This window comes from Plecotus auritus (assembly GCF_963455305.1).
Source record: "Plecotus auritus genome assembly, chromosome: 2".
NCBI lineage: Eukaryota > Metazoa > Chordata > Mammalia > Chiroptera > Vespertilionidae > Plecotus > Plecotus auritus.
This window is the reverse complement of record NC_137771.1, coordinates 33,255,090-33,271,386: the sequence shown is the minus strand read 5'-3', so window position 1 is coordinate 33,271,386 and position 16,297 is coordinate 33,255,090. Positions and strand designations below refer to the sequence as shown.

Sequence of the window (16,297 nt, the reverse complement as noted above, 5' to 3'; positions counted from 1 at the left end):
TCAACAGGAATCTAGTGACCCTCGGCACATGACTGAGAGTGGGACTTCCTAAATATCTGACCAAGAGCTCCGAGTACAAGGTTGGAGTTTATTGACAACAGCTTTCACAGTAGGTGATCTGTGTGGACTTCTGCAGGGTAAGCACCCAACTTAGTAACTTCAGGTCTTTCTTCTTGGATTGCTCAGAGTTCCCAGAGAGGAATTTTCCAGTACCCTGGTCCCCAATGCTTAGGGAGCCAAGTGGGAAACAGAGCTACTGAGCTTTCAGTACAGTACCCACCATTGTGCCTGGACTCTCTCAATCCAGAGACCCTGTGTCCCACCCTCTCTAGATGATTCAGTTCGACTACCACTGGAGTGAGTGGGGAGCACCAGCAACAGAGAATCTAGAGATCTAACTGGTTTTGAAACAGCTCTCACCTAAACCTCTTTATTTTGGTACCTGTATCTTCATCCTTGATTCCAGAGGTACTTGGTGCTTGCCCCACTAACAATTTCAGATGTGCCTCTGGAAACTGCTAAGTCATTTATCTCAACCACCTGCTTTCCAGCTTTGAAAATTTTATTGCTGTTGTCTCTTCTCTTGTTTATGGATTTACTAGAGGCCCGGTGCACGAAAATTTGTGCACTCTGGGTGGGGGGGTCCCTCAGCCCGGCCTGCACCCTGTCAGTCTGGGAGCCCTCAAGGGATTGGCAACCAGGCAGGCCGATCAGGGAATGACACCAGCCAGCCGGCAAGCGGCCAACACCACCACCCCCAATCGCCCCTCCACCGCCGCTGGTCACCACCCACCTTCCCCCCCCACCACCCCCCCCCGCCATCACTGTCCCCTCCCTCTGCCTGCTGGCACGCCCCGCCCCCCGCCCAATCGTTCCACTGTCCAGTTGATTTTCATATTATGCTTTTATTATACAGAATGTCTTTTTAAAAGTTCTTTTATTGTAGATTAGCAGAGTTTGGGGGAAGGAACAAGAATTGATATGTGTGTTCAGTCTGCCATGATAACTTCAAATCCAATCGTGTATTATAAGAGCATTTCTCAAGACTGGGACATACCGGAGATTATTTTAGGCAGTATGGAAGGTGGTATTCAGTGATATACTTAAACAACATTAAATAGCATTGAATCATAATAGAAAAATTATTTTCTTTCCAATCTTCTTATAAACCTTCTGATTAACTCAGCACACAGGTAAAAATAGTCATCATCATTTACTACCTTGGTCCAATGGACCCTTTTAGTTGTTTTATTTTTAGTTTTTTTAAATATATTTTATTGATTTTTTACAGAGAGGAAGGGAGAGCAATAGAGAGTTAGAAACATCGATGGGAGAGAAACATCGGTCAGCTGCCTCTTGTCCACCTCCTACTGGGGATGTGCCCACAACCAAGGTACATGCCCTTGACCAGAATCGAACCTGGGACCCTTCAGTCCATAGGCCCAAGCTTTATCCACTGAGCCAAACCGGTCAGGGCTGGACCCTTTTAAAGTCATTTTACAATTTACAGAAAAAGGACTGGATAACCTATATATATGAAAGCCCAGTGACCAAACGGCGGAATGACCAGAACGACTGGTCGCTATGACACACACTGCGGCGGCCAACTGGCCCGATCTGGGCCCCAATTGGCCCCTCCCTCTGGCAGGCCCCACTCCCAATCGCCCCCCCCCCCCCCGACCTGGACTGGGGGCAAGGCCAGCGGGCCAACTGGCCGCGGCCCCTCCCCCTAGCCCGCCCCCCCCATAGGCCTCGATCTCCAGCCAGGCCAAGGTACCCCACCCATACACAAATTCATGCACTGGACCTCTAGTGTAAAATAATTTCATAAACATTTAAATAAAGACATGAACATTTTCTATGTTTTGAAGACATATACATTTAAAATGGGCAATGTCCTTTGACTGCAACTCATCAGCTATCATGCATAAACCTGGAACATATCCAGCTTGTAATACTGATTTCAAAATGAAAATATATCTCCGATAGATTCTAGCTTATCATTACTTCTGGTTCTTTTTCTTGCATTTGTACCATCAAATAAAGTATTTTTAAAAACATGACAGCTTATAATTTTGTTGAAGAGAGTTCAACCGTTTTCTTTGTACCATAATTGAAAAATAATTTCATTCTTAAGCTTATAAAGACAAATTCAAAAAATCAGTGACTTTTTTCATTTTGCCATTAACTATGCTTTCTGATCATCTTTGTATACACCTTTGTATACTTTCAGCATTTATCCACTATGAATTGTATAAAGTAAATTTTGGTGTACATATATCACAGAAGATGAAGGAATATACTGTCACATATACTTTTTAGCAAAATGGGATGATTCAGGTTCTTATTTACATTGTGTGATAAAGTCCTTCCTGTTGAATGACTTACTAGATGAGAATATCACATATATTTCCTTTTTCTCCTTAAAAATATATTCTTCTGTCATCAATTCTTGAGTTTTGGAAAATATATCTAGAATATTATCATTTGAAGATTTAATCTGAAATTCCTCTTGTATGACCAATTTCATCATCATCATTAAAGTCTATAGCTGTTCTGTCCAATATGGTGACCACTAAGACATATGTAGCTCTTAAGTACTTGAAATGTGGCTGGTCTGAATTCAGTTATTCTGTAAATAAAAAATACACACCAGATTTTGAACACTTACTATAAAAAATATATATATAATGTTATTTTATATAGATTACATGATAAAATGATAATATTTTAGATATACTGTGTTAATTAAAATAAACTTTACCTGTATTTTTTTAATGTAACTACTAAAAAATGTAAAGTTACATATGTGTATTGCATTATATTTCTATTGAACAGAGGTGGGCTAGAGTGCTGGTATCTGTCTCTTTGCATTCTTCTGATTTATCTAAAGGACTAAAATTATGAAGACAGTATATGACTAACTTAAATCTAAGAAAGAAACACTGGTTTACAGTATTTAATGATGTGCTCCATGGTTAGGAGAACTGAAGTACTTAATTAGCTGTGAGACTGAACAAGTATCTATTGAGCCTCATTTTATACACTGCACATGGTTCCTGCCCTAAAGACTCAGATCATACAAATGGGATCTCAAATATCTAGTTAAGAATTACCCCAAACAATAAAGGGTAAACAGTGAGTATAATATACTATTGAACAATATACTCTTTAGGAAAAATGAAAAATTCCATGAAGGCCTTACTTTGGCCCTAACAGAAGTCTACTGAGGGATGATACTATGAAAACAGATATTTTTTGCTCATTTAAATGCCAAATAAAGAGAAAAGTCCAGTTGCTCCCTCCTGCATATTTACCTACCAGGGTTATTAACAAATGTCCACTATGCAGAGTCTTGAAAGTCCCTGGATACTTATAACCTAGTAGAAACGGAAGTTTACTCTACTAAAGCCAGAATCCCAAACAAATGCTAAGGACAAGAGCAGACTTTGTTATTAGAAATGTGCTCCATGGTTACGAGAACTGAAGTATTTAATCAGCTGTGAGATTAAACAAGTATCTATAGAGCAGAGTTTCTCAACCTCAGTACTACTGACATTTTGGACTGTACATATGGGGACTGTTCCTGCTTATCAGCACTGTTGCCTCTACACAATGGATGACAGTAGCACTTCTCCAGTTGTGGCAATCAAAATGTCTCTGGACATTAATGAATGTCTTCTGGGGAATAAAACTGCCCCTGCTAAAGAATAATAATAATATTAGATGATGTTGATGACAGGCAAGTACCAGTCAGATGCTACTGAGACAAGGTCCCTGCCTCTACTCCAATAAAGACAATGAAAGTCAATGGACAATTAAAACGCAGTACAATAAAGTACTAAGATGGGGGATACAGAGCAGAGCCAGACAAAAGGAGAAAAATGTGTTCTAGGCAAAGAAGGAAAGAAAAGACATCAAAGATTTAAAGACATCAGGTATAGAGTTAGAGTAAGGTTAAAAAAACATATTTGGGAGGAAAAACTGAATAGTCCATGTTGGTTACTACAGCAGAGGGCTCATGGGAAGAATAGGAGTGTGGCTGGAGTCAGAATGAAGAATCTCTGTTAAGAGTTAGTAGGGGCAAGAGGCCACAGTAATAATTCAGGTCAGGAATGCCACAGGCCTGCAGTAAGGCCAATGCAGGAGGGATGGGCAAACAGAATTGATGGCTGATGAATATGAGATTGATCCTTTAGGGCAGTGGTCGGCAAACTGCGGCTCGCGGTTTGCCGCTCTGTTGACTAATGAGTTTGCCAACCACTGCTTTAGGATTTTGCCACATGGGTACAACTGAAAAACATGGGGACAGAGAGTTGAAAGAATTAGTAATAAAATGATTGTGATGGACATAAGGTCTAAGGAAGTGAAAACACTGGGGAGGACAAAGTAAATAGAAGAAGCAAGGATATGAGAGGGCTGTGCTTGGAGCAAGGGCCCTTACATGGGTCTACAGATCTATAGGTAAAATTCAGAGGCATGAACTTTAGGATAAAATTGTATATTTAGCCCTAGCCAATGTAGTTCAGTTGGTTGGAGCACTGTCCGGTACACCGAAAGGTTGAGGGTTCGATTCCCAGTCACGGCACATACCTAGGTAGGGGGCACATACAGGAAGGAAACTGATCGATGTTTCTCAGATTGATGTTTCTATCTTTCTCTCTTTTTCCCCTCTCTGAAATTAATAAGCATGACCTCAAGTGAGGATTAAAAAATGATAAAGAAAATTTTAATTAAAATAATTCCATATTTATCTTCACAAAATTCTAATTAAAATTTAGCATGTCTTTCTATTATTATTGTAAGCAACAAATCACAACAGCATTAGTGGTTCCTGTGACTTTGTCACCAACAGAAATCACCAATATCTTCATATCCCTACCACTTTTGCAGTTATTTTGAAATACCATTCATCTTATTATTTTGAAGTGAAAATAGCTATTAGACTTACTGATAGGTCCTGTTATTTAATGCATTGATTAAAAAGCACACATTACAAATTTAATGCTTTCATAATTATATTTCAAATATAACTGATTTCCTTTCTAACCCTAAGTACTTTATTTTATGCATTTAAGAACATTATTCTGACGTCCAGGGGCTTCATCACACTCTCAAAGGGATCTTTTGGAACAAAAACATTTAAGAATTCTGGCTTAGAAGACAGAATCCTGAAGTTTAAGCTTTGGAGGTGGCGAATTCAGGGGATAATGAGGCCCGGGTAACGCCATGGATGAGACTGAAGGGTATATGAAAGAGTAACAAAGAGAAGGAAGTCAAGGAACTGTGGTGCCAAGGTGTGGAACAAATATCCATCCATATGGACATTGAATTACTCACTTTAATCAATCTCAGGATATGGGGTGGAAAAGGAATGATTGTAAGGTAGTTTGCAAAATCTGATTACTGCCGCATATGATAAAAAGGCTCACTGTGATGTGGCCTAGGAGAGATGAGATGCCATAGCCTCACACAAGGAACAGTTTTTACCCTCAGAAGTCAAGTACCAAATTACTGGACCTGTTCTTTGTTGCTTTTACTCCTTTCAATTCTCAAAAATATATCTCTGCCTCCTACTACTCTGCCCCTCAAAAGCATTCTCCTTTCCAACTCCTGTTTCAAAGTAAACAGGACCTGACCGTTTGACAAGTCTGTGATTCCTACCTTCCTAACCAAGGTATGAATAACTACAATCAAATAAGCAGATTGTTTTCATTATCATACCTACCCATAATCAACTATGAACAAGAATTAGAAATACTTATGGTGGGGAGGTGAGAAGAAAGTAACTTGGGTACAGACTATCTCTTCAGGGCAGTGTGAACCTTATGAAATAAATTCAGTTTTAACTAGCATTTTAAAAAATGAAATAGAATGGAAAACATCAGAATACAATATACATAGTAAAGGTAAGCACTGTTCTAAGAACCTATTATTTCTGTTACACACACATACACATCTGAGTCTAATGTAAACATACTGCAGGTCATGGTTCAAAAAGTTTGAAATCCGCCAAAACCGGTTTGGCTCAGTGGATAGAGCGTCAGCCTGCGGACTGAAGGGTCCCAGGTTCGATTCCGGTCAAGGGCATGTAACTTGGTTGCGGGCACATCCCCAGTAGGAGGTGTGCAAGAGGCAGCTGATCGATGTTTCTCTCTCATCGATGTTTCTGACTATCTATCCCTCTTCCTTCCTCTCTGTAAAAAATCAATAAAATATATTTTAAAAAAAAAATACTAAAAAAAATAAAAAATAAAAAGTTTGAAATCTATGGTTCCAGAGGTAGAACCACCTCTCTGAAGAGAACCTCATGAGAAAATAAAAAGCCCACAATGAGAATAAGGGATATGGATCTGCAGCTTTCCCTGGGGTCTAGTACATTGCTATTGTCCTGCAATCAGCTTGGGGGTCAGGTCCCAGCTCTACCACCTACAAGACGGGTATATAAGAAAAGTCACTGCACTATTGAGCCTCCCTCGTCTATAAAGGAGAGCTAAAAATACCTCCATCTTCATTACTTCACAAGATAGTCATGAAGATCAAAAATAATATGAAATAACTCTGTTGACTATAAAACACTGTGCTGTTATTGTCATTTTATTTCAAACTACACAGCCAGATTGATGAAAAACAAGTTACACAATGAGTACCAAAAATATGCCCAAATCAGTTACCCAATTGTGCAGTTAGACAAGCCAAATATTCAAAGTTGTGGGGAAATACTAGGAAATTATTTCTTTAGAGAAAGGTAACTAGGAGAAGAGGACAAATAATGAAACTATTCATGTGTATATACATGTCTCAAGTAACACACGAGAAAATGGGCACAAAGAGGACTCAAAGCAAAAAAGAAAAATCACTAGTTTTGATGGGTAAGACTTAGAGGTAAAATGAATTGAGATAAAGAAAGGAACAATGAAACATGTTTTCATATCTTAAATTGCCTCCTAAGACCAAAAGATGCACCAACTGTTATCCTTCAAGTGTAGTTCAATATCACCTCCTCCAGAACCGCTACTGCACACACCAGCCCTACCTATCCCTAAATGTCTCTAGCACTCAGTGTTTATATTTCTCATCTGACATACAAATAATATTACTAGGCGGTATAAAACATATCATCCAAGATGAAGTCAGGAAAGGCAGCCTACTGGAAAGAAAGAAGTATACAGTTTATGTCTCTGCCTTTAAGTCTAGGACTTAAAAGATCTATTAATTTAAAACTATGCACCCATCCTGCCCCATCAGTGTGGCTCAGTGGTTGAGTGTCGACCTATGAACCAGGAGGTCATGGTTTGATTCCTGGTCAGGGCATATGCCCCAGTTGGCTCGATCCCTAGTAGGGGATGTGCAGGAGAAAGCCTATCGATGATTCTCTCTCATCATTGATGTTTCTATCTCTCTCTTCATCTCTGAAATTAATAAAAAATGTATTTTCAAAAACACAGAGGGTAGAAACCAAGATGGCGGCATAGGTAAACACCTGAACTTGCGGCCTGGCACAACTTCAAAACTACAACTAAAAGACAAAACGGACATCATCCAGACCCACAGGAAGGCTGGCTGAGTGGAAATTCTACAACTAGAAGGGAAGAGAAAAGCACACTGAGACTCAGAGGACCTGCGGAAGTAAAGTGCAGAGGTATGGGGGCACGCACGCAGAGAGGGGTGGCAACTGAGTACGCAGCTGGCTTTTTCAATCCAGAGGGAGACACAAGCTCCCAACTGCTCTGAACTCCAGTTCCGGTCGGGACTCTGGGGACCCAGACTCATACGGGGAGAAACCGGACTGTCTGGCAGCAGGCGGAACTCGAGGGCGGCTTTCTCTCAGAGGTGCTTGCAGTGACTACCAAGGGACACTGAGACCCGGGGGGCCTCTTAGGGCAGGGCTGACAGGAAGCCATTGCTGTTTGCTCCGCCCTGAGACTCAGTCCCATCCAAGCTGTGCGCAGAGGCTTTTGCATATGAATGGCCTGGTCCTTTGAAATCTAAACTTACCTAACAAACTGCAGCTGAGTCAGAGAGACCCAGAACATCCAAAAGAAGGCCCAAGGCCCCACAGCAGCTTGCATTGCTTCATAGCTGGGCCTCATCTGGGCACCTCCAAAACCCAAACAAAGAAGAGGAATCTTTAGATCTCTCTGTAGCTCCTGCTGGGTGGCCTCAGGCAGAGACTAAATTAGCACAACCTTGGAGATCCAAGAGCCAGTATACCCAGGGGTCAGAGTAGGACCATCCAGATTACAACTCCTCAGATCCATAAGGGACACACTCAGGGGGCAGACTCAGGGGGCACCAAAGCCCCACTGAAGCAAGTCTTGCCTCATAAGGGTGTCTCCAGCACAGAAGTTCTCCCAGTGTAGACACAGCTGATCCTCACAGCCAGTTGGCCTGGAGGTCAATTCCTCCCAGTGATACCAACAACAATCAAGGCTTAACTACAACAAGACTGTGCATACAGCCCACAAAGGGGTGCACCAAGGGTGTCCACCTCAGGTAACTGGGGAGGCTGAGCTACTGGGCCCTCTAGGACACCTAGCACACAAAGCCACTCTATCAACTCAGGGAAGCAGCCAAAATGCGGAGACAAAGAAACAGGTCACAAATGAAAGAAATGGAGGAAAGCAAACTACTGGATATAGAGTTCAAAACCACTGTTAAAAAGTTTTTCAAGAATTTTCTAGAAAAGGCCAATAAATTTAGTGAGACCCTCAAGGATATGAAAAGGACCAACTAGAAATTAAGCACTGACTGAAATAATGAATAATATACAGAGATCCAACAGCAGACTAGAGGATCGCAGGAATCAAGTCAAAGATTTGAAATACAAAGAAGCAAAAAACACCCAACCGGAAAAGAAAAAAGAAAAAAGAATCCAAAAATATGAAGATAGTGTAAGGAGCCTCTGGGACTTCAAGTGTACCAACATCCGAATTATGGGGGTGCCAGAAGGAGAGAGCGTAAGATACTGAAAACATATTTGAAAAAATAATGACAGCCCTAACCGGTTTGGCTCAGTGGATAGAGCATCGGCCTGCGGACTCCATGGACCTGGGTTTGATTCCGGTCAGGGGCATGTGCCTTGGTTGCAGGCACATCCCCAGTGGGGGGTGTGCAGGAGGCAGCCGATCGATGTTTCTCTCTCATCAGTGTTTCTGACTCTCTCTCTCTCCCTTCATCTCTGTAAAAAATCAATAAAATATAAAAAAAAAAAAAGAAAAGAAAAGAAATAATGACAGAAAACTTCCCCTACCTGGTGAAAGAAATAGACTTACAAGTCCAGGAAGGGCAGAGAACCCCAAACAAAAGGAATCCAAAGAGGACCACACCAAGACACATCATAATTAAAATGCCAAGAGCAAAAGACAAAGAGAGAATAGTAAAAGCAGCAAGAGAAAAACAGTTACCTACAATGGAGCAGCCATATGATTGTCGGCTGATTTCTCAACAGAAACTATGCAGGCCAGTAGGGAGTGGCAAGAAATATTCAAAGTGATGAATAGCAAGAACCTACAACCAAGATTACTCTACCCAGCAAAGCTATCATTCAGAATTGAAGGACAGATAAAGAGCTTCACAGATAAGAAAAAGCTAAAGGAGTTCATCAACACCAAACCAGTATTATATGAAATGCTGAAAGGTATTCTTTAAGAAGAGGAAGAAGAACAAAAAGGTAAAGATAAAAATTATGAACAACAAATACATATCTATCAACAAGTGAATCTAAAAATCACGTGAATAAAAAATCTGATGAACAGAATAAACTGGTGAATATAATAGAATCAGGGGCATAGAAAGAGAGTGGACTGATAATTCTTGGGGGGGAAAGGGGTGTGGGGGGTGCGGGAAGAGACTGGACAAAAATCGTACACCTATGGATGAGGATAGTGGGGGTGGTGGGGGTAAGCACAGAGGGTGGGGTGGGAACCAGGTGGAGGGGAGCTATGGGGGGAAAAAAGAGGAACATTTGTAATAATCTGAACAATAAAGATTTATTTTTAAAAAAACACACACAGAAAACTATGTACCCATCCTGATGGCGGGGGATCCACTGGCCTCAGCTCTATCCTTTTCTGGCTTCTGGCCAATAGGTAACTTATTATCTTCATGGGTAATTTAACTACAGGTCACTTTCAGTAAATACAAATTGTGCAAGGATCCAAACTGAACAGCATCCCAATATCCTAAATAATCTGATTAATACCAGAAGTATAGCCTATAGGTTTAATATACTTCCTTTTTCTGTTACTACAAAATTATTTATAAGTGAATTAAAATGATCTCTTCCTAGTCTATCTTAGATTGTAATTTCCTGAGGGTGATAATAGTACCATTACTTTAACTTATAACATATGTTTTGTGACTCAATAAATATCATGATATATAAAAAACAAACTCAAAGACTGGGGTGGGGTGGGGTGGGGGGAGAAAAGGACCTTTACCTCCACTCAATCCACATTTGCCTACCTCTTGCAGTGTCAACAAAGTATTAAGAATTGCTGGTAGTGTAGTCTGGACAACTCCAAATCTATCTTCTGTAAATGATGCTGCTACTAAGTGTGACAAACCTCAAGGGGAAAACAAAAAAGTTAAAAGTGAATTAAAATTAGGCAAATCTACTTGCATATAGCCACTGGACAATGGACTGATACTCTTAATATATAAAGAACTTCTAAATAAAAGAGAGGAGGTAATACAACAGAAAAATGGGCAAAGATCAGAATAGGCACTGGACCGGTGCTTAGCTGCAGTAGTCATGAATAAGATGATAGTCTGCTTTATGTTCTAATAACTAACAGCTTTTCTAAATGATGCTGCATTTGGTAGTGATAAGTGACAGGAAGAAAAACAAAGTATAATAAGGGAATACAGTCAAGGTTATGAGGATACTTTTCATTAGGGGTCAGGAAAGGCCTCTCTGAAGAAGTATCATTTAAGCTTTGAGAAGGCAGATTTATAATACAGATATGTAAGCTCTTAACTAAGTTTACATATTTAATCTAAGCTAAATATGTTAGAATATATTAAATGTTATGTCAACATAAATTGAGAGTTAAAAACAATTTATCTATTGCAGTTTTTTTGAAGGAGAGAGAAAGATATGCAAGAATCCCAGGCCCAGTTTCTCTGCTTATATACAAGGAAAATTTCTGCCCAGATTAAAGTACACCTAAATATTTAAGAAAAATAATTTAGATAAAACAAAGACATAAAAATGTATCTGAAAATTCAAAGATTGATATCAAAGTCCAAAACTGACCTTACATGGATTACACTTCAATATTTAACTGATAATTAAAATCATAGTTGCAGATCACTGAAATTGCTTACCTTCCAAAGCCCAAATATGCATTTGGGCATCTGCAAAAACAGCCTGAATGGAGGCCTCTGGGTGCTACAAATACAACAAAAACATTTAAGTAAGTTCCACTGGGCAAAAACTCTTATTTCATCTAATCAACTATGTAGACTATAACAACAGAAAATGCACAGCTGCCTCTTAAGAATTAAAATCTAAAATTCTTATATAATGTGATCTAACTGCAATAAAGCATTCTGCCACCAATTTACTATGTGACCCTTGCCAAGTCCCTAAATCTCTATGTGCCTCAGTTTCTCATTTAAAATAAGAGTTGCACACATTCAACCCATCTTAGAGGATTAGTATAGAGATCAGTTAAAGAATGGATATAAAAGCTTTTTTCAAAACAAAAGAACTACCTAAGTACATACTACCTCTCTTGAATTGTCTACCCTCAACCCCACTCCAAAGAAAAACCACCCAACTTTCTAATATAACAAAACCGAATAGTATGGAGCAACAACCAATAGCCCATTTAAACAAATACTGGCTTTGGTAACGCACCCAATGAAGCCTATTAAGTACAACAGCATGTTGAGCTCTCAACATCAAAGAACAAGGTCTATAACTCTTTATCATACAATAGATCCACTTGCAAAACTAGAAACAAAAGCAGCCTTCACTTCCAAGGAAAAAAGGAGATCTTGCTCAGCCTCTGCCTGCCACCTATTGGCTATGCTCCCTTAGGCTAGCTACTTGACCTCTCTGAGCCTCAGGTTTCCTTATCAGTAAAATGAGGACAAAAAAACAACTCACAGGAACGCTGTTAGAATTAAATGAGGGAACTTAAGTGAAATGAGAATGGGGTACATCTTTCTGAAACAAAACACTAAAGTAAAACTTCAGCCAAAACCGGTTTGGCTCAGTGGATAGAGCGTCGGCCTGCGGACTGAAGGGTCCCGGGTTCGATTCCGGTCAAGGGCATGTACCTTGGTTGCAGGCACATCCCCAGTGGGAGGTGTGCAGGAGGCAGCTGATCGATGTTTCTCTGTCATCGATGTTTCTAACTCTCCCTCTCCCTTCCTCTCTCTGTAAAAAGTCAATAAAATATATTTAAAAAAAAAAAATAAAAAAAAAATAAAGTAAAACTTCAGACAATTCCTCTTCCTCTCTAGGTGGACGAACTTTAGGGGTCGCATAGTTTTCCCAAACCTCCATGGTAGATTATTTTTTATAAAGGTAATTGCTAGAGGATGGCTCTTCCCTGCCCCATTAGTGGGGGAAAAAAAGTTTCAAGAACTTAAAGTGTTTCTTTGTTATATGTATCTATATTCTATCAGAGTTACTCAGATCTTTATCCCCACAAGAGTATATTCCCAAAGAATAAAAATAATGTATGTCAATGCAAACTTCCACTTCAAGGCATAATTGAGTGCAATATTAGCTAATACTACAGTATCTTCAGAAAAAGAAGCTAGATTAAAAAAGAGAACAAAAATACTCTTTCCCCTACATACGGACAAAGGTTTTTCCTCATCAAAGGATTATTTAACACACAACAGCTGTAGCCAGTGAAAACAGGAATGAATTTTCAGCTTCTGCAATTGAGATTTACTCTCTTATGGCAGCTGGAGCAAGCAGCTGAGAGACAAGCTGGAAAGTCTTTTAGTTTGTGGCCTGAATTACAACTCTTTATGCAACACAAGTTTAACGTCTTCAATCTAACCGTCATCTCGATTCTGAAGAGCAAATTGGCCACAAAGATGTTAGCAGGACAATGAAACATAAAGGAACGCCGTGCATTTGTTCATTTTGCAGGATGGGGTTGTAGATCAGCACAAAGCTATCTGCAGCCAAGAGACCCAGTAGCCAACTACAGTCAAGCCCCAGGAAGCCACTGAGGTAAGATGTGAGGTGAGAATGGGCAGCTATTGTTAAAATGGAGGTTTAGTGAAGCACTAATACAAAGCTGTTTGGCTTGCTAGGATCAAGCTACATATTTATTTATTTTTAAATATATTTTTATTGATTTCAGAGAGGAAGGGAGAGGGAGAGAGAGATAGAAATGTCAATTATGAGAGAGAATCACTGATTGGCTACCTCCTGCACACTCCCTCAGGGAATCAAGCCCACAACCTGGGCATGTGCCCTTGACCGGAACCAAACCCAGGACCCTTCAGTCCACAGGTCGACGCTCTATCCACTGAGCCAAAACAGCTAGGGCCAAGCTACATATTTAGAAGTCAAATCCTATCTGCTACTTAATTTCTTATTTCATTTCCTCTCCCCCCATTCCCAATGCTATATCTACATATTCTTACCTTACTGAAAAAATACATTATCAGCACCCGTTTTGACAAGAAATTCTTAATCTGAGTTGAAAAAAAAAAAAAAAAAAGAATGAACACATTTAGAGTTTTCAATTCTATTCAAATGTAATATCACATATTTCCAGGTTCTCCCTAACATTAACTTAAATAAAACACCTCCCATCTTACAGAGAACAGTATTTACAATAATCCATGTAAGAAAATACATTTGTACAATAAAATGGATAATCGAGATGGGCCATCTAACCTAAATTGCATTCCTATGTACACATGTCTAACCCCCCAATTAAAGACATGTCATAATTAAAGGAATTTTCAGTGGTTCTGGTAATATTTTCTGAGACCATATTCTCAATTCTCCAGGGCTATCTTGCCCTTTAACCTCTTAATATCAAAAAAGAGCATGTTTCCCCTACCCCCATCTTCAGATCTTAGTTTGTGAAGTGGTTTTCTACTAGTTGACATTTATAGAAAAAACAATTTCTTAGTATTATAAACTGACAGTATTTATGGCATATAGAGCCATATGGGATAATGAAGTCTGTAAAATGCCTTCAGTTCTTCCCTCTATTAATTGATCCTTCCATGAGCAAATGTAATTATTTCCTCCACCTTTAAAAAGTAAAACCCTTCCTTGATCCCTCAACTCCCACCAGCATTTACCCCATTTTCCTGCTCCACTTATAGCAAAACCCTGGCAAGATCTGGCTTTTCTTGTGGTCTCCAATTCCTCTCTTAATCTCTCCTGACCCATGCCAATCAAGCATTCATTCCCCCTACTCCATCCAGTAGCTCTTGACAAGGACTCAATGACCTGCACATTGCAACAGTTCATTAACAGTTTGAATCTCATGCTACTTATTATCAGCAGTATCTGACACTCACTTCTCCTTGGAACACTTTTTTCTTGGTTCTCTTCTCATCTCAATAGCCACTTGGTCTCTTGCTATCCTTCATCGCCCAGACCTTTAGTCATTGGAGGGTCCCAGTTCGTGCATCTCTTTTCTTCTGTATCTACACTTCCCAAGAGTTTTCATGGAGTCTTATGATTTTAAATACTGTCTATACTCTGATGACTTAAAATTTTACATTTCTTTTTTTTTTTTTCTTTTTTGGTCAATCCTCACCAGAGGATATTTTTCCACTGATTTTTAGAGAGAGTGGAAAGGAGGAAGAGAGACAGAAACATCAGTATGAGAAAGACACAAAGATTGGTTGCCTTCCGCACAAGCCCAGACCAGGGCCAGGGATTGAGCCTGCAACCAAGATACGTGCCCTTGACCAGAATCAAACCCGGGACCCTTCAGTCCGCAGGATGACACTCTATGCACTGAGCCAAACTGATTAGGGCCAAATTTACATTTCTAGCACAGAACTTTCTCCATACTTCAGAAATATGTCTAATTTCTTACTCAGTATTTTCCATTGGCTATGTGCCAAGATCTGTTTAAATTAACGTGTTTAAAATCAAATTCCAAATTTCCCCACTTCAGCTCCATCAAATCACTTCTTCCAGAACCATTAGCAAATTGCACTCAATAAATTTTAACTATATTATTTCAGATTCTTTGGGCCAAAAACTATAAAGTCAATATTTACTCTATTTTACACACCACAACTAAATCATAAGCAAATCCTATTGCACCTACTTTCAAAATATGTCCAGACCTTGATCACACCTTATAGTCTCCACCACAACCACTCTGGTCACAGATACCACCACCTTGCACTACACTACTTCAAGAGCTTTACTACTGTCTCTGCTTCTATTCCTGCCCTCTGAGAATGTAATCTCAACATAGCAGTTAGAGCAGTACTTTCAAAGTACCAGATTATATCATGTCATTCTTGTGGGCAAAACCATACAATGGCTTTCCATCTCACTCCAAGAAAATGTCAGCCCTATACAATCCTAATGGGCTGGATGAACTCTGGGTGCCTGCTACCCCTGTGATCTCATCACGCACCTATCTGCCACTTTGCCGTCACTCATTCGGCTCCAGCCACACTTGTGTCCATGTTCCTCACACTAACCAAGCAAAACCAGTTAACAACTGGAGATTCATATGGGACAATTTACTATATGAAGCATCAAAAAAAGTCCTATTTATTCCTTATGGATTACTCATTTGAAATCTTTTATGCTCTCAATACTACATGCCAAATATAAATCCTATATCATATTATCATACCTGTTCATGTTTATTCTGAATCCATGAATAAATCACACTGGGCTGTCTCATTGTCTTACCCTCAGCACTAACTGTAGATTGAAGATTAGAAAATCCATTCATTTGCTGATCTAATAAAAAAAAAAAAAGTGAACACTTAGGCTATCTGATTCTCTGCAACTCTGACATTTTAAATTTTAGAAAATAAACAGTCCTCACCAGGGGTAGAAGACCATAATCTTGGCCCTCTTCTTATTAGCTGAGAACTTTCAGGTGACCCATAGCCAGTGGTTGCATCAAAAATTCCAGCCATCCGATTTATTACAGTAGAGCCAAAAGGGGGTCCAAGGGGACTTGAAATATCAGGTGTAGATAATTTTGGGGAAAACAGTGATGTCTTAACTGACGGTGGCACTGAAGACCGAGGCATCTGACTAGATTTTGGGGTCTGAAAAGTAGTTTCTTCTGCAAAAGAACAGATAGTGCTGAAGGGG

General features: G+C 39.7%; 1 protein-coding gene across 2 annotated transcripts in view; it reads right to left on the bottom strand.

Annotated features, from left to right (window-relative positions):
• The window catches only part of NDC1 (NDC1 transmembrane nucleoporin), a 61,583-nt gene that overhangs the window by 7,954 nt on the left and 37,332 nt on the right, over positions 1-16,297 (bottom strand). Inside the window, exons 12-17 of one of the 2 annotated variants that reach the window (XM_080655939.1) lie at positions 16,023-16,268; positions 15,825-15,934; positions 13,624-13,674; positions 11,332-11,395; positions 10,468-10,568; positions 2,515-2,632 (exon numbers count right to left, since the gene is read on the bottom strand). In XM_080655939.1, coding sequence (XP_080512065.1) covers positions 2,624-2,632; positions 10,468-10,568; positions 11,332-11,395; positions 13,624-13,674; positions 15,825-15,934; positions 16,023-16,268 — 581 coding nt within the window. In that variant the 3' untranslated portion in view covers positions 2,515-2,623. Of the gene's footprint in view, positions 1-2,514; positions 2,633-10,467; positions 10,569-11,331; positions 11,396-13,623; positions 13,675-15,824; positions 15,935-16,022; positions 16,269-16,297 lie in introns of those variants that run through there. The other variant, XM_080655940.1, reaches the window with a different exon arrangement.